Below are 24,211 nucleotides of genomic sequence, written 5' to 3' on the forward strand. Positions count from 1 at the left end.
AAGAAAATGGGAGTAGCATTTTTACTATTATGAATTTGAAGTAAAAAAAAAAAGTTTTCTTTTTAAGTGTAAATGTAAAAGCCAGAATTAATGGCTTCTTGGGCAGGAGGCAGGCACGTGCAAAACAGAATGCAATTTGAGATGGGCAAAGATTTCTTACCCAAGACACAAAAAGCAACATATAATAAAAGAAGAAAACTGGTAATTTTGACTACATTAAATTTAAAGCTTCTATCCCTCAAAAGACACATTACTTTTAAAGGAGTGAAAAGGCAAGCCACAAGAGTAGACGTTTGAATATACATCAACAAAGGGCTTACATCCAGAATACATAAAGAATCCCTGTTAAAATAAATAAGAAAAACCCAGATAATCCAATAGGAATATGAGCACAAGGCTGGAAGAACATCACAAAAGGAGGATACCCAAATGGCCACAAAAATCTCATTAAGAACTGAAGGAAATGCAAATTAAATCCACAATGAGATCCTACTGCACAACTGACAAAATGACTAAAACGGAAAACAATTTCAAGTATGGTAAGGATGGGAAGAAATAGTAATTCTAATGTGCTTCTGGAAGAGTTAACTGGTATACACATATATGAACGTATGAATGCCTTATGATCAAGTACTGGTTATGCAAATATGTTTGATTTTTGTACTTTTCTGAATATATGTTATACTTTAAAAGCTTAATGATAGAGACATCCCTGGTGGTGCAGTGGTTAAGAATCCGCCTGCCAATGCAGGGGACCCGGGTTTGAACCCTGGTCTGGGAAGATCCCACATGCTGCAGATCAACTAAGCCCATGCGCCATAACCATGGAGCCTGCGCTCTACAGCCCACAAGCCACAACTACTGAAGCCCGTGCACCGCAACGAAGAGTAGCCCCTGCTTGACACAACTAGGGAAAGCCCATGCAGCAATGGAGATCCAACACAGCCAAAAATAAACAAATATATATATATATATAGCTTAATGATAAAAACAAACGTTAGACCTCATATTCCCAGCTGAAGTGTTTGTTTTTAACTGCTTTAAGTGTTAAGTTTTAATTATTTTAATTTTAGAACTCCAAATTAATTACCTTGTAGAGGATTTGCATAGGTTTGGTGAGTTCCACATTTCTAAGGAAAGGCGCTAAATATTTGAATAAATCAATCAGTAGCTGTGCATACATAGGCCATCCCTGAAAGAAAGAAATGTATGATACATAATTATCCTCAGTCAGCTGTCGTCCTGCCACCAAAACCGTTGCCCAAGCAGCTACACTGTGACTTTATTATCTTTTCATATAGCTAGAGAATATGGACATTAGCACCTCTCTTAAAGACTGACTGGCCCGAGAAAGGAATAAGCAAAATTATGGAGATAATGGGAAATGATATTTGAAACAAACTGGCTCCAGAAACTCCAGGATATATAGGTCCTTGCGCCTGTAGCAACATTTTAAATAGGGGGAGGAACTTTCAGACAGAACACAAAACACGTAGCCAACTGAGAAACTTGGGTCTGTTTTCTTAATTTCTTTTAAGTCCTGGATCTCAATCATTTATTTTCCCACTCCCAATTCCTCAACTCCTGGCAAATAACCTCATCCAATTTACAACATGAATCCTCTATTTTCACCCAAACTTGGCCTCCTCACCATATCCCAATTATAACAATTATGTTCATTTTGAAGTAGTTTTTATTCAATATATTTTCCCTCCTCCTGGAATGCACTTGTCAAACAAAATGAAATCCGTTCAAGGATTATTTCACTTTCTTTTTTACTAAACACACAGTATAGTTACAGTCTCCTGATCTGAAGGGTCAATCAAGGGTACTTCCTGGAGTACTCATTTGCCATTTAATTGCAAGATGGGAGAGAAACTTCTCATCACAGTTAAGACTAAAAACTCTTTACTCAAATTTGATCTGAATTTTTCAGATACAGTAGAGACGAGTGGTCCTCAACCCTGAATGTGAGAGCCTTTAGTATTTAGAGAACCTGTAAAACTGGCAGGTTTCTGAGTTCCATTACTCGGAGTTTTACATAGCTGTCTACAGAGGTGCTCTAAGGTTTCAACTTTTTTTGAAAATCCCTTAAGAGATTGACATAAGGAGACTCACAACAACTTGGAGAAGCAGTACCCTAATCATTGAGGAATGGCTTTCAGGCAGAGGCAGTCAAGTACTTGTTAGAGCCTTTCTCCACGACTTGACTCCACATTAAATATAAGAACTCCCAACTAAGCCTGAAAGAAGTACAATGACTACTGAATGACTAAGAGTGCTAATAAGTCCCCGGTAGTTACAGTCGTCATCTGTAGGAGATAAACTGCAGCCACACCTTCTGCTGTGGCGTATGTGCCAGCATTCTTGCAATAAATATCCGATGGGAGATCAGTTCAAGCCAAGCATACACAAAGCCAGGAGCTTTGGTAGGCCTCAAGATGTGGAATGTGTTGCTGAAAGAAGAAAACCTTAGTCAGAAGCACAAGCTTAGATATGGTTAAAACAAAACAAAACAAAACACATGAATATAATTAAGTGGACAACATGTAAGCTGCATTATGAATCAACATGCCTCAAATCCACGAAGTTCTACTTCTCAAATTTTACTACACTACAACAGCAATCCTTAACAGGAAATCCTTAACAGTATTATATTCAACAATACTCACCAGAAAGCTGTAAGTGTCTGGAAATTAATGGTTTCCAATACATGCTCAGGTGCATTGAGTTCCAAGAGCAGCATGATAAAAATTCGATGGTAGGGAAGCTGCTGAAATTCACTCTGCCGAACATCATGATCCTGCAGGAGAACTCCCACTACTATACCAAGGACCTATAGAGCACACAGATTATAGAGCTTGTAAATCACGAAGATAATTCATTTACCACTGTCTAGCCATGCTTTTTTACCTTGCATCGTTATGCCCCACATGAAAGGAAATATAAAATTACATACTGGTAGCCAAAGGGACCATGCATTGGGGTTTGATTTGCCCTACAGAATTTTGCATGGTTTCTTTGAATCTCCATACCCCTGTATATGGAAGTATGCTAGACATATATACTTTCCACAAGTTTTTCTAAAGCTCTAGAAATCAGCATGGTACATCATATTTTATCATGTTAACACAATCAACCTAATTTTTCTGGTCTGACATAAAGGTGACAAGAGGCAAATGATTTATCCTTCTCTTGGCATTTAGTAGATGGAAGGTCAGGTATGCTATTAGGTTGCAGAAATATTTAAGAACTATCCTGCATTCCACTTGATTTTATCACTGAACAGTGGGGGATGTATGTGAACCCATTTGTAATTATCCGAGACCAAGCTCTAAGTTCATTTTTGCACTATCTTAACATTCAAATTTCCAGCAATTCCACTGCATAAATCAAACAGAAATTCTGCTTTGTTCCTTTTCAGAAAAATCAAGAAAACTGCAATGTCACTCATGGTATTTGAGTTACCAATTTTTGTTTAGCAATGGACATGTCTAGCCATCTCACTCACAGTGATTCTGTACATGGGGGCAAACCTCATACTACCTAAATACTTTCTAGTGTACTCATTACTAAACATTAACATACTGAAAATACGTTATATGTTTTTGTTTTGTTTTAGGGGAGGGGTGTCTTTCAGTTAAGGCACCATACTCTTCCTCTAAAATTCGGTGATTATATTTACATATTATCTATGAATTTAATATCTGGACAGAAAAGGGGATATTACAAAATGTTTTGAGGGCCCTGTAGGGTTAAGAGCCATTGATACAGACTTCAAGTGTGCAAAGACTAAGGCAAGAAAGGATTTCAGACCTTATTCAGCAGATTAATCTTTGTGACAGTGTTGGTGGCCTCCCCTGAGTGCTTTACTAGCAGTGCAATGAGTCGGACAAAGGCATCCAGGTTGTGATAGCACTTGGCTCGGATCATGGTGGGATTAGCAGCAGGATTGTGCTGCTGCTCTGCCTGAGCACGGTAACTGATTTCAACACACATTTCAGTACACAGACGAAAGAACCTTGTTATGAGGTCATCAGTCTTCAGGATTCCTTGCTGGTGCATCTACCAAGGGAACAAAAACATTACAAGGCACAATGAGATAATACACACGAATAAAATTTTAATTTTCATGTCAGAAGTATTCTTTCATTCAATCCTATTGTCACATTTCTGATTCTTACTTTGTAAAAAAAAAAAGGGGGGGGGTCATGAAAATGACTTTTACATTAAGGATCCATGACACATTTCCTTCAGTTTTAAGTTTGATGGGAGTTGAGAGATAATAACATGGCAATTTTTAACAGCAGTCCATAGCCAATAATTTCAAAAGTTAATTATGCAAATTAAACCAACTTTTAATAAACCATTAAGTCATATTAAGACTTTCTGGTCAATGTGTATTTCTCCCAAGTAAGAGATTAAGTTACATATATTTTAGTTTCTCACATAATTTCTTCTAATAACAGCAAAGTTCTTGAAACTCCAACTAGCTGCACTAGGAAAATCAAATAATTTATACAGTAAGTAAGTACCAAAGCAAAATGCTCGCAGATCATACCTGGCTATTTTAATGTAAATTAAGATAAAGTAGAAAGGGCAAGTTTACTTAAAAGAAAGGATAAAATACAAATTTTATGACATATGATTTGGAAGTGGAGCAGAGAAGTTATTTCGCTAGTATGAAAGAAGAAAAAGAAAGAGTAACAAGCGTTAAGGCTGCAGAGGGAGGAGGTCAGTGCTGAAACCAAGCCCAGAATGAAAACTTGACCATTATCTTGGAAACTTTAAAACAATTTAAATGTCCCTTGATAAGCAATAAATAACACAGCTGAATTGACAATAATATACCCTAGGAAAAACAGAAGGCCAGCAAAGGGACGTTTGTACAATGAAATCTGAAAAACTAAGCAGGGGGAGAAGAAATGAGGATGGACTGCTATGATCAAGAAGGAGCAGAAAAGGAAAAAAGGAATTCTCAAAAGGATTCAAAAGAGAATAGAAAAGTATAATACATTATCTTTTTCAAATGGAGAGAACAAGAGCAAATAAGCCAACAAGAGAGCTGAGACAGGTGCCACATCCATACCCATGAAATATCAATGACCACAAAAACCAATTGATTTGAAATTCCTCTATCCAAATCAGAAATCAAACTGTAAGTATACAGTAACAGCTTTTCAATAGGGTATGTTTTTATAATTCCCTCGATTCTTTTAAGGGAGAAACTTACTTAGTATGATTTACTAAGAAATTAGTCATCTTGAAAAGTAAATCCAATTCCTGACAACTTCTAAAATTCAAATCAGCTCTTCCACATTCAATTGTCATTTATCTGATAATAGATCTAATTTGCATCTTTCTTTGGTGGCACACCTAAGCTTTGGTCTCAGTTTGAAGAAATACAATGGTCGAACTGCAGAAATAAGCTATTTTAGGTAGATAAGGTACTTAATTTAGAAAATAAAATAAAAATCTCCACCATTTAAATACTTAAGGTTTTTTGGTTGTGTTTTATTTTACTTCTAAATTAAAAAAAAAAATTTTTTTTTTTTTTGGCTGTATCTCAGGGCTTGCAGGATTCTTAGTTCCCTCAACCAGGGACTGAACCCAGGCCACTGCAGTGAAAGCACCAAATCCTAACCACTAGACCACCAGGGTACTCATTATTTTACTTTTTAAACATGGGCTATTATAAGAACTGTACAGATTAGCCCGTATCCCATCACTGCTGATTATCAAACTGGTAAAATTACTATATACATTTGGCAGTTTCATTATTCATTACCTGACCCATTGTACTTTGTAGCTGTGACAACTGAAATCGGACAAAAAGAACTAAAGGGGATGGGAAATGTTGACTTTACTGCTTAGTGACCAATGATGGGAAAATAAATAGTATCAATTTAACAGTAATGATGGTGACATTTTTGGTTTACATGAGTATGGAGGTAACTGACCACAGGTACATAATACTGAGCTTTAATATTGGAGGCATCACACCCTACTTATGTTGAATAAAAAGCACCTTTCTTTCCAAAAGCTCTACCTGTCCAACAAACGCAGAGAAAGCTTTGGTACTGTCACGACCAGCTGCTGCTGAATGGTAGAGATTCACCCATTCCCTCAGAAGATACTCTGCCTTCTCCCTCAGGCCTGGAGGATCATCATACTCTGAGGCTTGAGAGATCCCAGAATGCATCATAAAGTTAGGGCCTCCATGAGCACGATCAATCATTGCTTCATAGTTGGATCGCACTACTTCCATCAGCTGGGGCAATCTAGTACAATAAATCCAGAATGAAAATCAGTCTATTCATGGCTGTGATTTCACAGACATACAAGTTGGACAATTTGTTTATTTAAGAGAGACCACAAGAGTGATGATAATTTTACCATTCCCATATTTAAACAAAACTATCCTCGGTTTCTTCATATCTGTTTACTCATGAGGACATAATGTGCAAATGACTGACTTAAGTCACTTCTTGACAACAAAACGATGCCCAATGAAATGGAGCTGATGTTCGTGGTCAAAAAATTATTCACTGCATGCCCACTATGTGCCATGCTTTGTGTTATTCATCTTAATTCTCAACAGTTCTTCAAGATATTATTTCCATTTTATACAAGAAACAGGCTTAGGGAGGGTAAGTCGACTTGCCTAAAATCAGATTTTAAGCAGCAGAGCCAGGCCTTAAACAGAGGACTCTTGACACCAAATCTAGTGCTGTATGTACTGCTCTACAGCAAGAAGGCTTGGCAGCTAGTCAAGCTTTCATATCTCAAGGGACAATATTAGGCCTCACCAAAGCTTACCATATGTGGTAGGTAAAGCAGTTATATAACAGGTAACGTTACTAAGTCTATACAGTCATTTCTTAAGCTCTTAAAGACTGCTGAATACACAAGAATCCCAAAGCGTTTCCTTCTCACCCTTCAGGAGCATTGCCTCTGGAGTGAGCATTAATCCTCATGAGGGTTTCAATGGTGTGGAACAGATCTGCCTCAGTAACATGGGCAACACTCCTTTCATCCACCAGCAGGATTTTTACCAATTGCATAGCAAATGCCACAGCCATGTAGTTTAAACCATTCTCCATTGACTGGAAACACAGAAAGCACAACGTAAGAAAGACAGCACTTACAGCAAACACACTTCTGAACTACCAGAGGTCACTTTTCCTGTTTAATTCCTTCCATACCTGAGCTAGGTGAAGATCATACTGTTGCATATTGACCAAATGATTGCGAATTAGCAACTCCACTGCCTCCACATTATATTTATATTCATCCCGACACTCAATTAGGCACCTAGAAAAGTCAGTATTTCTTTATTCATAAAGTCTTAACCATACTATATATCAGGTAAAATAAAGAGCCCATTTTATTAAATGGTAACTTGTTCCAAATTAAGGATGCCTTGAGAACCAACTAAAAATCAGTTTTCAAGACTCAAAATAACCAGTAAAGAAGTAGAACAGACGACCCAGTGTTAAAACACAAGTTTTGTTCTCGAAGTCTAGAAAACAAAGCATTCCATTTAAAACATTATTTATTTATGAACATCACTTCTATGAAATCACTGAAACCTTTTAAAATCCACGATCTATCATTTATTCCCCAAAACAAGGTACTGGTTTTCTGTATCCATCATGGGCACCAGACAGAAAAAGAACAAACATTCAACAATTCTCAGTATTTAGGGTCATGTATGTGAGAAAGCAGTTCACTAAATATTACTCTTCTAAGATGGCTACTGACCTTGTGATCTGTTTGTTACACCATGGAGACCCATACGCCCGGCCATCTTGAAGAGCTTTTAAGACCAAGAGGTGGCACTCTCTGTAGCGAAGCAGGAGGTCAGCATCAGCACCACTGGTGGCATCTAGTAAGCCCTCTACAGCCTATGGAAGAAAAAAAGTGTTCAGATCCATGGAAAATACAGTATTCAGCCCAATTATCAAAGTCAATAACCAAACCTTAATGCAAAGTACAACATACCTTCTAAAGCCACAAGTTAACAATCTCTCCATTCACTAAAATCCCTTTCACTTGCCTAACACACACACTCTCTGAGTTCTTTGTAGTCCATGCTTAGTGCTCTTCCCTGTCAAGAAAGGTGACACTGTCCCTACACAGTAATAACCTAATGCTGCCCCATACCCTACCCCTTACCCAAGTACTTGGATCAACTGTCCCTCAAAATCTAAAGGGCTATCTTTCAAAGTTTCTTAAATAATAATTCCAGAAAATCTTACCTTTATGGAAAAAAGAGAAGATTTCACACTTTACTGTTGTAACTATTTACAACACTCTACTCTGGAGAAAATCATCTGCTTATTACAGAACACAACTTGCTTTATATTAATTTTTAAAATTTTAAGCATAACTTAAGTAGATAATGGTGCAGGTCACTAGATATTTACAAACCTAGTTTCTTCTAAAATTAACAGTTTAAGAACTAACCTTCTGGAGCAATCCAAGAGCAGCTATGGCATCCCGAGAGTTTCGAGATAATACTACAACCTCCAAAAGACTTCTAAGAGCCTGAGCTTGGGGGTTCATGGCCAAAGTTGGTGGGATGGCGTGAAGGTGCTGCTCCAGTTCTGTAATGCACTTATCATAAATCTGAGCTACGTCATCCGTTGCCCAAGCTTGCTGTTTTGGAGGAAATAACCAAAAAAGGAGAGGGGAGAAAGAAAAAAAAAAAAAAAGAGAGGAAAAAAATTAAAGATTTTCCACTGGCACAGGTAGCAATTTAAATGTCTATTGGGGGGCTTCCCTGGTGGTGCAGTGGTTAAGAATCCGTCTGCCAACGCAGGGGATACGCGTTCCAGCCCTGGCCCAGGAAGATCCCACATGCCGCGGAGCAACTAAGCCCATGCGCCACAACTACTGAAGCCCGTGCGCCTAGAGCCCATGCTCTGCAACGAGAAGCCACTGCAATGAGAAGCCCGCACACCGCAACGAAGAGCAGCCCCCGCTCGCCGCAACCAGAGAAAAGCCCACGTGCAGCAACGAAGACCCAACGCAGCCAAAAATAAAATAAATAAAAATTAAAAAAAAAAAAAGTCTACTGGGGGACTTCCCTGGTGGTCCAGTGATAAAGAATCCGCCTTCCAATGCAGGGGGAAAGGGTTCGATCCCTGGTCAGGGAAATAAGATCCCTCATGCCATGGGGCAACTAAGCCTGCATGCCACAACTACTGAGCCCACGAGCCTTAAAGAGAGAGCCCGTGTGCTGCAACTACAGAGCCCACGTGCCCCGGAGCATGTGCACCACAACTAGAGAGAGTATCCACACGCCACAACGAAGAGCCCGTGCGCAATTAAAGATCCCGCGTGCCGCAACTAAGACCTGACGCAGCCAAAAAAAATAAATATATTTTTAAAAAAGTCTATTGGTATATTAACTACCCTTATTTTTTTTTCTCTCTCTCTCTTTTTCATCAAAACATGGAGGGGCTCTTCCATTCCCCTTCCTGAACTGTTTGGTCTTGATGCCACTAAGTGGTGCAGTGCAAAGCAAGCACTGGTGGGGGTGTGTTTTGTTTACTTGATAGTGGAAAGCCTTGCAGACACCAATACAATCAAGTGATGAAAGAGCATGATAAATAATGGGAAAGGCTGAGAGCAGCAACACTTGTAGCATCTAATCTGCAGCCTATGAAAGTATATAATCCAAACCATGGAAAATATAGTATTCGGGCCAACTGTCAAAACCTAATAGGACAGAATAAGAACACAGAATCATTTCTGTGGTATTACTATCAAAGATGTACTACCTGAATCTATTCCTGAGAACATATTGTACAAACCCAAATCAGGTTATTCTATAAAATCACTAGCCTGTAATCAAAGTGGAAGGCCATGGGAAGATGAGAAAAGGAGCTGGAGTAGACTGACCTGTGGGAAAAATTTTAAAAATAACAACTAAATGAAATGTGTGGTTCTTTTTTTTGGGGGGGGGGGGTGCGCCACACAGCTTTCGGGATCTTAGTTCCCTGACCAGGGATTGAACCTAGGCCCCCGCAGTACAAGTACAGAGTCCTATCCACTGGACCGCCAGGGAATTCCCTGAAATGCGTGATTCTGATTTAGGTCCTTTTACTACAAAAAAAGAATACTGGGACACTTGGTAAAACGTGAATTAGGTCTAAGGATTAGATGATACTAAGGTATCAGTGTTAACTTCCTGATTTCAATGGTTATACAATGGTCACACAGAAAAACGTCTTTGTAGGAAACACAGACCAAAGAATTCAAGAGACTGGGCCATCAAGATCAGCACCTATGTTCAAATGGTTCAAAAGGAAAATGTTTCCCCTTACATTTTCAACTTTTGTTTAAATACCATTTCAAATTTTTAGGAAACGTTTTTACAAAGAACAGGGGAAGCCATGAGGTCACCACGTAAATTCCTTTAGTTAGGCCAAACATGAAAGTTAAATCAACTTCATGGAGTTAAAAAAATTCCCGAATGCCATGCTGATGTGATACAAAGAATATCTATACAACTCAACAACCGTGGGTAATCTTCTTCCCTATAACTTAAGCTCCCGGGAACCAGTGATAGATTAACTGACAAAAAACATTCAAATTAAACTGTAAATTACTCAATTTAATCCAAGACGAGTATTTACCTTCATGGGCTGAGCTAAAAATCCTGTGGGCTGACTTAAATCATTTGTAGGCAAGAAGCCAGGCACGTTGCGCGCAAACTCTTCATAAACAGCCAGCTGCTTTGGGTCCACACCACCAACCTTGGAAGAAGAAAACTTACTTTAACAAGATCCTCTTCACAATCAAGGGAAACCTTTTTATCAAAGTGGAAATTTTGCATGGGAGTAAGCACAGGGGTTCTGAGAAGGGACACAGGAGTCATTACAACATTTAATAGCATGACTGAATATGCATGCATGTGCGTGCACACAGTTCAGTGTTTCCTATTTCCCTGAGACCTGTTAGAGTCACCCTTATTTATAGATTAAGAGCTTTTCCACTGGGAAATGACTCAAGTAGGACCATGCTGCCAGTGCAATTCTCCAGTGCAGCTGGTAAAAATGATAAAATTTCTCAACATCGTCTTCTCACCAACAACCAACTAGCAATAAAAACTCAAGTATCAGAAGGGAAGACCAAGTTGGGAAACAAAAACTAAAAGGCACTTCAATAATGGGGGGGGGGCACATCTAAGCTATTTCTATGTCTTCTCCACAGGTAACCTTTAAGTGAAATGAAATGCTTTCTCAGAAACAGCATTTAAACCCCCTATCCTAGTCCTGGTGAGGAGTTAAGCAACAAGAACAGAAAGAAAACAAAGATGGGGCAGGGAGAGACAGAGCCCCCAATTCTCACTTTCAGCCTGATTTGCTCTGGCATCCGCTCAGCTTGGTATGTTAACACAACAGGATCACAGTACCTGCGTCCTTCTTGCCTAGCATGTTTTCTCAGCTCAAATTCCTGCAAACAAAAATAGTCACTGAGGTTCTTGTTATGAGGCACTTTCTTAAATGGAAAAACAAAATACTTAAAAGGCAAATGCTAAACACTTACAGTTGCTAATCTCTTGTCCATCTCAGGGCCTGCTTTTTCTACTGCAGTCTTCTGAATAAAACAGCAAGCTAATTCACAATTGTCCTGAGCTAACTGAGCAGCTGCCTGATCCATCATTTCCCTTTGTTGTGGGGATGCAGTCTATTGGGAGGGGGAGAGACAGAAAAAAATTTAAAGTTTTCTGTGAGTAGATGAAACAGATAGATGGGATAATAGAAAATGCAGTGCTTAGACAAATTAATTTTAGAAGTTTCAACTCTACGTATGACTCATTAGCTGTGACCATGAAATAGTCTAACAATCTTCATCTACAAGATGAAAATACTACTCAACTGGAACATCTTACCAGGTTTCTGTGAAGATGGTGAACACTATGAAAGCAGTAAAGCAGTAAACAAAGGCATTATTAACCATGACATATGAGACCCCAAATTAATAACTGAGTTACCTGAAGAGAGTGTGTGTGTGTGTGTGTGTGTGTGTCTGTGTGGTGTGTGTGCTCACACAGACATACAGAGTCACTTTAAGGTGTTTTGTACTGTTCTACTCCAAAGTACTTTAAATCTAAATTCTTCATGGTAAACAGAATCAAGACTGTTAACTTAGGCAGTTTTAAAAAAAAATCCTTAGTTTCTTTAAACCAGTAAATATCTGGAGTATCTACTATCTGCCAAACACTATTAAGGATATAATAGTGAGCAAAAACAGACACAATGCTTCATCTCACAGAACTTACAGTCTAAAGGGGAGGACATCAAACACATATGGTAACTATTATAATAAGTGGAAATGCTCACTGTTACTAGCAAAGGAAAAGAAACATTTTCAGATAAGCAATAATGAGTTTTATACAACAACAAGAAAATAATCAACTTACACGAAGGGCTGAGGCAAAACTGTTTTTCAGGTTGGTGGATATGCTCATGAGTAAAGGTTCCCTGCAAGTAATCATAGCCATTCCAGCTGTCAAGTTCCTCATCATGTGATGAGCTGCTATTCGCATTCGAGATTCCTCAGAATCCAGGGCAAAATCTTTCCTGACTATTTGCTCACAAGTAGTCATGGCAATCTTAATTGATCGATCCACTACAGGATGGACCAGCTCCTGGACGGCCCGTTCAATTGCTTGGCGCACACACTGCTTCAACTGTGGATGGGCCTGAAACAAGGGAATCTAGGGAGGAAAAAACAAGTCAACAGCTTGTTTAACTAAGACAATCCAATTTCTATCAGTAATCACACCCATGTTTTTGTCATTATTTCAAGGTTAACCATGAACTACCAATTTCTACTTTAAATTAACCAATGAAAAGCTAAGGAAACAACCTGGGCTCCAAAGAAGGCGTAGTAGTCAGTATATCTTGTGATAGATACATGATTATAGATAAAATTTAATGGGCAAACTGTTCATTACAAGATGCTTAAAGACACTACCTGCTTAGTCAAAATTTGTGGCCCAAGTACTCCTAAAGAAAGTAACTTCTTGGGACTTCCCTGGTGGTCCAGTGGTTAAAAATCCACCTTCCAATGCAGAGGACGCGGGTTCGATCCCTGTTTGGGGGACTAAGATACCACATGCCATGCCAAGGGGCAGCTAAGCCCGTGTGATGCCAACTACTGATCCCATGTGCTCTGGAGCCTGCATGCCACAACTAGAAAGAAGCCTGTGTGTGACAACTAAGACCCGACGCAGCCATAAATAAATGTTTAAGAAAGAAAAGAAACTTCTTTAGTAGCATGCGGAAATGCAAGAAGAATCAAGTTTACAGAGAAAAGCCTTTAAAAAAAAAAATCACATATTCAGTTTTAATAGGTTATGCCATATTTTTTTCCCCAAAATGATTATATTATACCCCCCACCAGCAATGCATAACCGTTTCTATTGTACCAACAGCTGGTATGACCATACTTTCAATTTTTGCCTAGTTGGGGGATTTTAAATTTTATATTGTGGCTTTAATTTGCACTTTCCTGACAGCTAATGAGGTTTAGCATTTTCCATATGCTGGATGACTTTTAATATTTCTTCTACAAAATATATCTTTAGTTTTTCTGTTGGGTTCTTTTCTTGGTTTGCAGGTTTATTTATATGCATTAAATACTAATCCTTTGTGGTTATATCTATTGGGACTATCATTTCTCTGTGGCTTGTCTGCTCACTTTCTGCATGGTACTTTTGTCTTTTAAATTAAAAAAACTTTATTGAAGTATAGTTGACTTAAAATATTACATTAGTTTCAGGTGTACAGCGTAGTAATCAGTATTTTTATAGATTACATTCCATTAAGTTATTACAAGATAATGGCTATAAGAGAAAAGGCTTTCTACAAAAACTATTATTTTCAAGATAGCAAGCGTTTTATAAAAATTTACCATACACTGAAACCTGCTTCATTGAAAGACTGCTTCCAGGTATTCACTGAATTTTTAAGAAACTTAAAAAAATATTCATGATGAACTTATAAAAATATTCAATTATTGGGAGTATTGTAAAAGAGAATCATAATTTCTAGACCTAGTTTTCCCCCAAAAAACCAAGTGCCACATCTACAGAAGCAAAAACAAACAAAAAACAGGTTAAAAATGATCTCTTTAAAACCCTTTCAAAGTCCTTTAAATACAAAACTTCAATGTATTTACGTTACGACTGTTTCAATTTCTAAAAAGCAAAGACCATGAAATCTGATTTTGAACTAAACAACTGTGTTAAGCAGAATAAGAGAATGAGGATAAAAAAGCAATCATCACCCTCAATATACAGAGTAGAATACTACCTTTAAGTATAGGAAAAAGGGACTGATGGGAAGTTAAGAACAGACAATCTCACAGAATCAGGCCACAGAAACATAACTGAGCGTACTAAGTCCACTTCCAGACCTTGGCCTGGAGACTTTACACACACACACATGCACACACCAGCTCAGTTCCAGCTATCTTCCAAAAGATATGGCTTAATGCAAGACTAAGGTGACACGATAATAAAGAAGAAAAACCTGGAGATTTCCCTGGTGGCACAGTGGTTAAGAATCCGCCTGCCAATGCAGGGGACATGGGTTCAAGCCCTGGTCCGGGAAGATCCCACATGCCGCGGAGCAACTAAGCCCGTGTGCCACGACTACTGAGCCTGCCCTCTAGAGTCCGCAAGCCGTAACTCCTGAGCCCACGTGCTGCAACTACTGAAGCTTACGCACCTAGAGCCTGTGCTCCACAACAAGAGAAGCCACCGCAATGAGAAGCCCGTGCACAGCAGCGAAGAGTAGCCCCCGCTCGCCACAACTAGAGAAAGCCTGTGCACAGCAATGAAGACCCAACACAGCCAAAAATAAATAAATAATAATGATAAAATACAATAATAATAAAAAGAAAGAACAAAAACCTATGGTATACACTAAGCATCTTCTGACTATATAAGGAATACTTGGAGACTTTGATTATATTGGCAGCTTACTTAATTATCATGGGTTTGGACATGAGGGGCCAATATAAGTGATGTCTGATCACGACTTACTTTCAGAGTAGAAAAAAGATCTCAGCTATACTACACAGCAACTCATGATCCCTACTCTCTGCCACAAAAGCCTACAACCTAGGAATCCATAAGGAAGGGGAAGAGGGATGGGAAAGTAACCAGTTTACCTTGTCACAAAGTAGGAATTTAGGAATAGGGTGGTGTTTACTTACTGTTGGGTTTAGAGTAATGTGTGGTGCCAGGCCCGCAAGGGAATAGACATTGATGTCATGGTAACTGTACTGTGGCTGTGGTGGAACCGTGGCTGTACAGGTGGTACTGGTAGCTGGTGTTGTAGAAGTTGCTAAATGTAGAGAGATAAAATAAGAGCTAATAAAAGGAGCACACTTCTTGACTTTACTATAAAATTAGCAGGGCATCATGTGGTCTTTATCTAATTAAACTAACTGAATGGCGGGGAGGGGTGGCACAGGTCACATTCTTCCACCTTTAATTATTATAAGGGAAATTGTTATTTTAATAGAGATTTGAACAAAGCATGTAAAACTGTACCGGTGCATGGTGGGCACAGAAAGCAATCGAGGGGTCATGCCACATTAGCAGGCCCAAGCCTTGTTCGATTATTCTATATTATAGATGTCAGTTTTCAACTTAGGCTGTTCCCTTGATTTACCTGCGGATTCTTAAACTGAGAGCTGAGAAAAAGAAGAAAAGCTGGTTCATTCTAACCACAACTCCCAATCATTCTACACTCCTACAGCCCCCGCACTTCCAGTCCTCCTGGACCCAGGTCAAATAATCCAGTCCCCTAACAGGTCGAGCTGGTCTGGCCACCCCCAGATTTGAGGAATAACACAGGTCATCATGCCAATGCAATTCTTTCTCGGAGACCTCAAACAATGTAAAAGATAACCTGGCTTAGTTGGGATATGAGAAATAACTGATTAATAATATTAGTTATGAATACCACATGAACTACCCAGATAGATTCTAATATAGTAAGACAATGCCTAAACATAACTAACTTTTCCTTAATAATTTAGAAGGCTCACCAGAAAGTACACAGTTTCAGCACCCCATTACACAGAATAATTATAATTTGTTATACGCATGGGAATGTACCATTAAAGAGAACATCTGATAAACAGAGGGCTAATTATCACACTTACTTGTGGTTGTGATTGGAGGGAGCTCTTCTGGCTGCTTGACATCTTTCTTTGGAGCAGAGAGTTGCTCATCTAAGTTCTTTAGGCGATCTTTATCCTTTAGGAGGTTTCCAGGTTTCAGCTCATTTATGTCTAATGCAAGGTTCTTGCAGAGGACCTCAATCTCAAACTTCAAGTTTAACTGCATAATTCCAGTATTCAATTAGAATATTAAAAATGAAAATTTAGCTTCATAATATACAGTATTCTCACCCATTTGTCATAGTGCTTCCCCCCAAATACCCTTTTTCCTGTAAATCTTAATAATGTAAAGCCAGAGAGTGTTCTTAGGGATAAGGAGCAACAAATTTACCTTTAAGTCATGTTCCTGATGTAGCTCAGCTAATACATTCATAATTGCCATTGTCCAGGGGTTGGGTGGCCTAAAAACCTAAAGAAAACCGTTATGTTAAATAAGCTTGCCCCAAAATTACTCTTTAATTTGTATTATCTAAAAGTTAAGCACTTACACCTATGTGGCCATAATAAAACCCCTAGCCTTCCCATTTACAATACTGTATTTCAGAAAAACACCAGAACCCAAAACCACCCATTAAAATCAGTCCTATAATACTACTTGGCCTCTCAATTTGGAAACCCGAGTTTCCCTGAGGAAAATTAACTGAACTAGCTCTATGTCCATAAGAACTAAGGTTATAGGCTCTAAACCTTGTGCTAAAACAAACTAACTCTTACAAATTAGCCATCAATAAAATATTAAAATTTACTCACCACACTACGAATGCTAGATTCTAAGACTTTGGCAACAAAGGGGACTACATAAAGCAACTCTTGCTGTCCTTTAACATAAGCCTCTAGCAGCAAAGATTTTACATCCAAGTCCTAGAATAAAAAACGTATTTTTAAAAGCTAGTAATATACTAGAAAATCCCTCACAAACACCCCCAATTATACCTTGCCAAACTCACCCCTGAAATTGGAATCAATAACCTGACCCTCGCCTTATGAAAAGGAAGGGGTAGCAATCACACCTTATTGGTTTTTGTTTATCCTGCTAAACAATGTAAGGCCATGAGCATGCAATTAGGGATTCAAAACATGGGCCAAACTTTTACAGCCCCAAATAAAGTCAAGACTTTTAAACAGAATATGCTGTATGAACATTCTCAAGTTTTACATGAGCTTTTAGTTGAAACTCACAGTGTGTAAGATGGGTTTATTTTTAGCTAGTGTGATCATTCCTAGCCAATGTCCCAAATTCTTCAGCAAAGAACGATCAGAGAAATTGGCTGCAGCTTTATCAGAGGTCAGGAGCACCTGAAATAGTGCAGGATTAAGGAAGGTATGACAATGAGCTTATAAAAAAATATTCTCAACTAAATGTTTAAGAATTCCATTATTCTACATTAAAAACAAGCTGTCAATAGAGAACATGCCCCCAAAGTAGATCTCGTCCATGTATCATTGTGATATTTTGTGTGTTCAGTGACATTTTAACCTTCAAATGCCTTTCCATTTAAAACAAACAAAAAAAAGGTAATACAAGTATATTGTATAAAGTAACACAAGGTTAAAAGTATCATGTATGGTCCCACAACTAAAAATTTTAGCTAGGTTTGAAGCAGAGACCCAACTGCAAATCTATCTGGAAGAGCTAAATTCAATTCAAATGAAGACTATAGCTATACTTTTTAAGTCCTTCCCAGACAGCAGGCATACTGAGGAACATAACAAGATTGCAGTAAATGTTGTGATCTTTAGCATTATCTCTGGAGACAACTAAGATAACTTTCTAGAATACAGTGTAATATTGCTTACACACTTATCACATTTCTAGGATACCTAATCCATTTCTTCAATTCTTTACTTCTTTCTTAAGGGGGACAGAACCAACACATGAGAGTGCCTTGGGTACACATGAAGAGTGTCTTGGGTACACACATATATCCACTTACTATATGATACCTTTTAATTTATGACTTTAAGTTTAAATCTGTAATTTAAACTTTTGTTTAAAAGAAAGGATCTTGAAATTCTGCTCCAGATTATGTGGAAATTTTTATATATCCCAATCATCCTTGCTATCAAATAACAAAGGCTGAATATAGTTATGTTCCTTAACTCCATACAGCAACAGCAGAATGGCACAAAGTCAGCTGTGCAACAGAAAGGAGACAGGAATTCTTTTGCACTACAGCGTAACCAAGAATAGGGAAAATTCCTATCCACAGGTTTAAATATAGTGCTGGTTCCTAAGCCAATATTCCAAGTTATTCAGCAAAGAATGTTTTCAGCTACATGCTGGTTCACACTGTTTTCTTGAAAAGTTATTCCTCCTAAGAAAAATACTTGGATTTTATAGAACAAGCATTAGCTCATTAGGAAGAGTTTGAACTTAAACTTCTGAGAATGCTAAACAACACCTATTCCACAATAGGTCTAGAGTCTTGAGATATCTGGCACTTAAGACATAAGGGAAAATACTCACTGCAGCACTGTTTCTGTAATAGTGAAAGATATTATCAACCAATATAATGGATTTCTATAAGACTATTAAAAAGAGAGGGATTAAAGCTAAGAGTATATAATCAAATAATATGCGGAGGGAGAAAAAAGAACTGAAACATCTACTGTCACTTTAAACTTTAAAATTACAAAATATGTAGTCCCTCAACCCCATCTTACTTACTCTCCACTTGACCAAAAGAGGATAAATTACTAATCTACAACCTGCTATTAACAGACCTGACACCAGAACTATTGTTTTCCTAAAAACATGCACAAAGGGTAAAGATTTCAAAACCATGCATAGAATGATGAAAACAAATTCACGAGTGGTTACTTTCAAAGTAAATAGCGCATAGAATATGTCTGTGAGACTAAATTCTTCAAAAAAATTTAGTTCTATATTTGAAACAAACCCTAGAGCAACTTTCATAAATACTTTAACATATACACATACAGGGGAAAACAGCAATACCCCTCCCCCTCCAATTACACCTGTACAATCAAGTATTCCCAAACTCAAAACATTAATAAAAAGAAATACAAGAACACTTACTTTGATGTTTCTATAGGTCTCATTCAGAACCATCTTATTAAATTCAGGATTCTTCAGTGTGTCAAGGAAGTTTGAATATAGGCTGTGAAAGTTTGGCTCAATACTGACTCTCTTCATAACCAGGTATTGTGAAACCCAAGGCATAAATTCTTCCTTCACAGTTTCCTTTAGTTCTTCAACCTAGAAAACCATTATGACATGGGAAGTATACAATTAAAAGATGATAAAATAACAGTTTTGTGTTTTCTTTCTGTGAACAATACTACAGCACGTGCTCCTTGCAAAATTAGAAGCTAAAGTACATGCTAGGGCTTCCCTCGTGGCTCAGTGGTTAAGAATCCGCTTGCCAATGCAGGGGACATGGGTTCTGAGCCCTGGTCGGGAAAGATCCCACATGCCACGGAGCAACTAAGCCCATGCGCCACAACTACTGAGGCCACGTGCCACAACTACTGAAGCCCATGCGCCTAGAGCCCATGCTCCATAACGACAGGCCACTGCATTGAGAAGCTCGCGCACCACACAAGGAAGAACAGCCCCTGCTCGCCACAACTAGAGAAAGCCTGCGCACAGCAACGAAGATCCAACACAGACAAAAATAAATTAATTAATAAAAATAAATAAAGTACCATGCTACATCTCTCCCAATTTCAGACAGATGCTATCCAAGTACAGTATGTTCAATTCCATCTAAGTATAGAGTCAATCATCCCTAACTGGGTGATTAGAACTGAAACATCTACTGTCACTTTAAACTTTAAAATTACAAAATATGTAGTCCCTCAACCCCATCTTACTTACTCTCCATTTGACCAAAAGAGGATATATTACTAATCTACAAACCTGCTATTAACAGACCTGACACCAGAACTATTGTTTTCCTAAATTTATATCTCCAGAAATTATCGGTAAAGTTTGAAACTTCTCTTCCAAAAGGGATGCTGAGTGCTTCAAAATTCTCCCCCAATCAATTATGGTGGGATTTTCAAAGGCAGCACTTGCATTATAAATTACATCTCAAAACCCACTTGTTAAGGCTAATCTTGTTGACTAAAACGGACATTTCCAAGTATTGTCTTAGCACATAATCTTGTGCATCATTACCTTTCAGAAGCTCTACCTCACTTACTAGGTGCCTAATGGTTTCTGGGAGGGCATGAATTGTGATTAGAAAGACAAATGAAATTTCCATCATCATGAAATCATTTTCAAGTTTACTTCAAAAAGGCTATAACTCACTGCAAAACAATGTTATTTGGGACTTCCCTGGAGGTCCAGTGGTTAAGACACCGCACTTCCACTGCAGGGGGTGTGGGTTCAATACCTGGTAGGGGAACTAAGATCCCACACGCCACAAGGTGCAGCCAAAATAGAAAAAAATAAAAAATAAAAAATAATACCAGTGCTATTTAATGTCTACAAAATCCACCACCAGTAGTTGTATATCCATGTTCCCTTCATTTTCATTCTATTATCTCTACCTTTAAAAGTATTAAAAGGGTGCAGAATGTCATATATAAATCCCCCAACCCAACAAGGAAAAGAATAGAGAGCATTTGTAGTGATATATAAACTATTATTTCAGACTCACCTTTTGTGTCATATTTGACTGGGAGAGGTTGTTGAAGATAAAAGCAATTTTCTCTTGGATATTTTCTGGGGGCTCTACGATTCTCTCTGTTTGATCTGTGGCCACAAGTAATGTATCTATATTTGTAGTATTAATAGAAGGCTAAAGAAATAAAATACATAAAATAAACAAACTGAAATCCTTCCTAGACAAATCCCGGGGCGGGAATGTATACAGATTTCTTTAGTATACAAAATATACATGGTGTGTATGACTGTGTACTGGAAGTGCTGGAAAGACTATGTATTGAACTATTATTAATAGTGGCTGAGTGTGGGAAATCGGGGTGGGAAGGCAGAGAGACAAAGGGAGAAATGCTTTTTTTTAGTCGGCATGTGTTGTTTATAATAAAATTAAAATACATGTTCACTACTGGATATATTACAACATATCAAATCCAACAAAGAAAAAAGACAGACCTACTTACTGGCACATCTTTCTTAAAGCTGACTCCAGTTGGCCTGGTGACTGTAACTGTTTTAGCAACAGTGGTGGTTGTTGAGGTGGTTACCATAGTGCTAACCTGACCAGCAAGGGGAGCTTTCGCTGGAACCTGGGCCTGGGCCTGGGCTTGAGCCAGTGCAATACTTCCAGGGGTTGTGATAGAGCCCTGCATTTTCACAGGAGGATCTCTAGATTGCTGTCCATACTCGATATACTATGGGGGTAGGGAGAGAGAAACACATTAAAAGAGTTCTTAACAGAAACTGAAATTTTTGAATTACACCTCGCTCACTACTGAGAGAATAGAAATTATTTCAGAGCATTCTTTTGGTTCATCTATCTCCCTTACGTCTCACCTCATTCTGGTCCATATTCCTATATCTATAATATATAATTAGATATAATATATATATAATATATATATAATATATAGTGGATACCATGAACTCCTTAAGGAGTAAAGGTAAAATATTAATATGTTTCTAAAGTATTTATCAGAGAACTAGTCTAACAAAACAAGTTCCAAAAGAGTAGCCACAAATGCCTGCATATAAATTTCCTTAAATCCCTTAATACGTGTAAAGTTTTAAAAATTATATAGTAAACTGATTTCTTTTTCTTAAATTTTATTTATTTATTTTTGGCTGTGTTGGGTCTTTGTTGCTGCATGCGGGCTTTCTCTAGTTGCTGCAAGTAGGGGCTACTCTTCCTTGTGGTGTGTGGGCTTCTCGTTGTGGTGGCTTCTCTTGTTGCAGAGCACAGGATCTAGGCGCGCGGGCTTCAGTAGTTGTGGCACGCAGGCTCAGTAGTTGTGGCTTAGTTGCTCTGCGGCATGTGGGATCTTCCTGGACCAGGGCTCGAACCCGTGCCCCCTGCATTGGCAGGCGGATTCTTAACCACTGCGCCACCAGGGAAGCCCAAACTAATTTCTTTTCTATTGGATGCTGATGAGAAAACCGTGGCCTAAAAAACACACTGCAATATGAGTCTGCTCTCAATAAAGCTATTACCACAAAACAGTGTATACCACACCACCTAGCCAACTGGAGGTAAGCATTATACTGGATGTTCTAGGACAAGGTTTTCTTTCCATTTCACAGACCAATAAAAGTCCTTCTCACACACAAATCAGAAGACTGACACACCCTTTGTGATACTATTTCCCACAGCTTGTACCTATAACAAAACAAACTATTATCTATATATACAATAACTTTATTCAAAAAAGGGGACGGGGCTTCCCTGCTGGCACAGTGGTTGAGAGTCTGCCTGCCGGTGCAGGGGACACGGGTTCGTGCCCCGGTCCGGGAAGATCCCACATGCCGCGGAGCGGCTGGGCCCGTGAGCCATGGCCGCTGAGCCTGCGCATCCGGAGCCTGTGCTCCGCAATGGGAGAGGCCACAACAGTGAGAGGCCCGCGTACAGGAAAAAAAAAAAGGGGGGGGGGGACATTTTCAAGGAAGGACAATCTCTGAAGAAAGTACAGCCCTTTAAATTGACTATAGAAATATAAACAATGACCTCCCTTCTCTTCTCTGGGTATCTTGTTACAGTGGGAACTAGGATCACTGCTTTGTGTGATCACTTTCATACCACCTCCCTTGTTCTCTCTAGTCTTCCAAGGCCCATATTTCCAGCTCTCAATTCCAAAAACACTTGATTGTAGTAAGCCTCTGACCTCCCATCCTAGCTTTTCAAACTCTGCTTTCCTGTCTAGTTTTCAGTGCTATAGTTTTGGCACAGTCCTCCACCCCCTCAAGAGGCATGAATACACTCCTGCCCCCCATGCTATGGTTTCCTACGCTAAACCATCATAATGACCCTACCCTCCTACAAACAAACCCAGTGGGATGAGGTAGAAAGCGCTGGACTAAATTATAATAGAATTAAAAGTAAGTTCAAATTCTGATCTTTCTGATTTCTTAAAAATATGATCTTATAAAGCAGTTCATCTTTTATTTTAATAAAGTAAAATAAAGTCAATAGAGATTAATCAACTTTCTTTGTTCTCTATAAGCTGACTTTGACCAAAGGTAAGGCAAAAGTGTGAATGTTTAGTAATCACCTAAAAATCAATCATTAAAGTAATAGTTTACAAATTTCAAGAATAATCACAAAATGTGGCTTAAAATATATATTCTCTAGGTCCATTTCCTCAGGGACTGTCTCCTTTCTAACCTCAAAGGAATCTAAGCAGGTAGTTTAAGAAGGCTGTATTTTGGGCTTCCCTGGTGGCGCAGTGGTTGGGAGTCCCCCTGCCGATGCAGGGGACACGGGTTCGTGCCCCGGTCCAGGAAGATCCCACATGCCGCGGAGTGGCTAGGCCGGTGAGCCATGGCCACTGAGCCTGCGCACCCGGAGACTGTGCTCCGCCATGGGAGAGGCCACAACAGTGAGAGGCCCGCGTACCGCACAAAAAAAAAAAAAAAAAAAAAGGAAGGCTGTATTTTTAAGAAACAGCTGGTCTGAAAGTTTTATATGAAACAGCTCTGGGAATTCCCTGGTGGTCCAGTGGTTAGGACTCGGCGCTTTCACTGCCGTGGCCCTGGTTCAATCCATGGTTGGGGAACTAAGATTCTACAAGCCGCGTGGAGCAGCACACCCCCCGCCCAAAACCACAGAAACAAAAAAACAAACCAAACCACCACCACCACCGAAACAACAAAAAGAAACAGCTCTGATTCATGTTAACATTTAAATCAGAGGGACAACTTTACTTATTTTAATCAAAGAGTCCCACTCCAAATCCTTTTTAGACTCAGGCAAGGGATTCTTGGTAACAGCGAAAGATGTCTACCTCAATAGCATTATTAGGCTAAAAGAACTAGCAAAAGCCTTTTATTAAATCAAGCAAAACCACTGCTTACAAAAGGTAACCCAAA

At 38.8% G+C, this 24,211-nt stretch overlaps 1 protein-coding gene across 6 annotated transcripts in view; it reads right to left on the reverse strand.

Annotated features, from left to right (window-relative positions):
* The window catches only part of CNOT1 (CCR4-NOT transcription complex subunit 1), a 100,368-nt gene that overhangs the window by 5,624 nt on the left and 70,533 nt on the right, over positions 1-24,211 (reverse strand). For 4 of the 6 annotated variants that reach the window (XM_082677367.1, XM_082677365.1, XM_082677366.1 and 1 more), the window contains exons 23-43: positions 21,313-21,543; positions 20,847-20,987; positions 19,256-19,435; positions 17,395-17,511; positions 16,966-17,076; positions 16,547-16,624; positions 16,198-16,375; positions 15,241-15,371; positions 12,437-12,733; positions 11,560-11,700; positions 11,362-11,466; positions 10,647-10,766; positions 8,470-8,661; positions 7,765-7,907; positions 7,206-7,314; positions 6,937-7,106; positions 6,029-6,281; positions 3,817-4,065; positions 2,673-2,836; positions 2,339-2,456; positions 1,091-1,192 (exon numbers count right to left, since the gene is read on the reverse strand). In XM_082677367.1, coding sequence (XP_082533493.1) covers positions 1,091-1,192; positions 2,339-2,456; positions 2,673-2,836; positions 3,817-4,065; positions 6,029-6,281; positions 6,937-7,106; positions 7,206-7,314; positions 7,765-7,907; positions 8,470-8,661; positions 10,647-10,766; positions 11,362-11,466; positions 11,560-11,700; positions 12,437-12,733; positions 15,241-15,371; positions 16,198-16,375; positions 16,547-16,624; positions 16,966-17,076; positions 17,395-17,511; positions 19,256-19,435; positions 20,847-20,987; positions 21,313-21,543 — 3,330 coding nt within the window. The remainder of the gene's footprint in view (positions 1-1,090; positions 1,193-2,338; positions 2,457-2,672; positions 2,837-3,816; positions 4,066-6,028; positions 6,282-6,936; positions 7,107-7,205; positions 7,315-7,764; positions 7,908-8,469; positions 8,662-10,646; positions 10,767-11,361; positions 11,467-11,559; positions 11,701-12,436; positions 12,734-15,240; positions 15,372-16,197; positions 16,376-16,546; positions 16,625-16,965; positions 17,077-17,394; positions 17,512-19,255; positions 19,436-20,846; positions 20,988-21,312; positions 21,544-24,211) is intronic. The other 2 variants (XM_082677369.1, XM_082677368.1) reach the window with 1 other exon arrangement.

The sequence above is a fragment of the Grampus griseus genome (assembly GCF_964374135.1).
Source record: "Grampus griseus genome assembly, chromosome: 19".
NCBI lineage: Eukaryota > Metazoa > Chordata > Mammalia > Artiodactyla > Delphinidae > Grampus > Grampus griseus.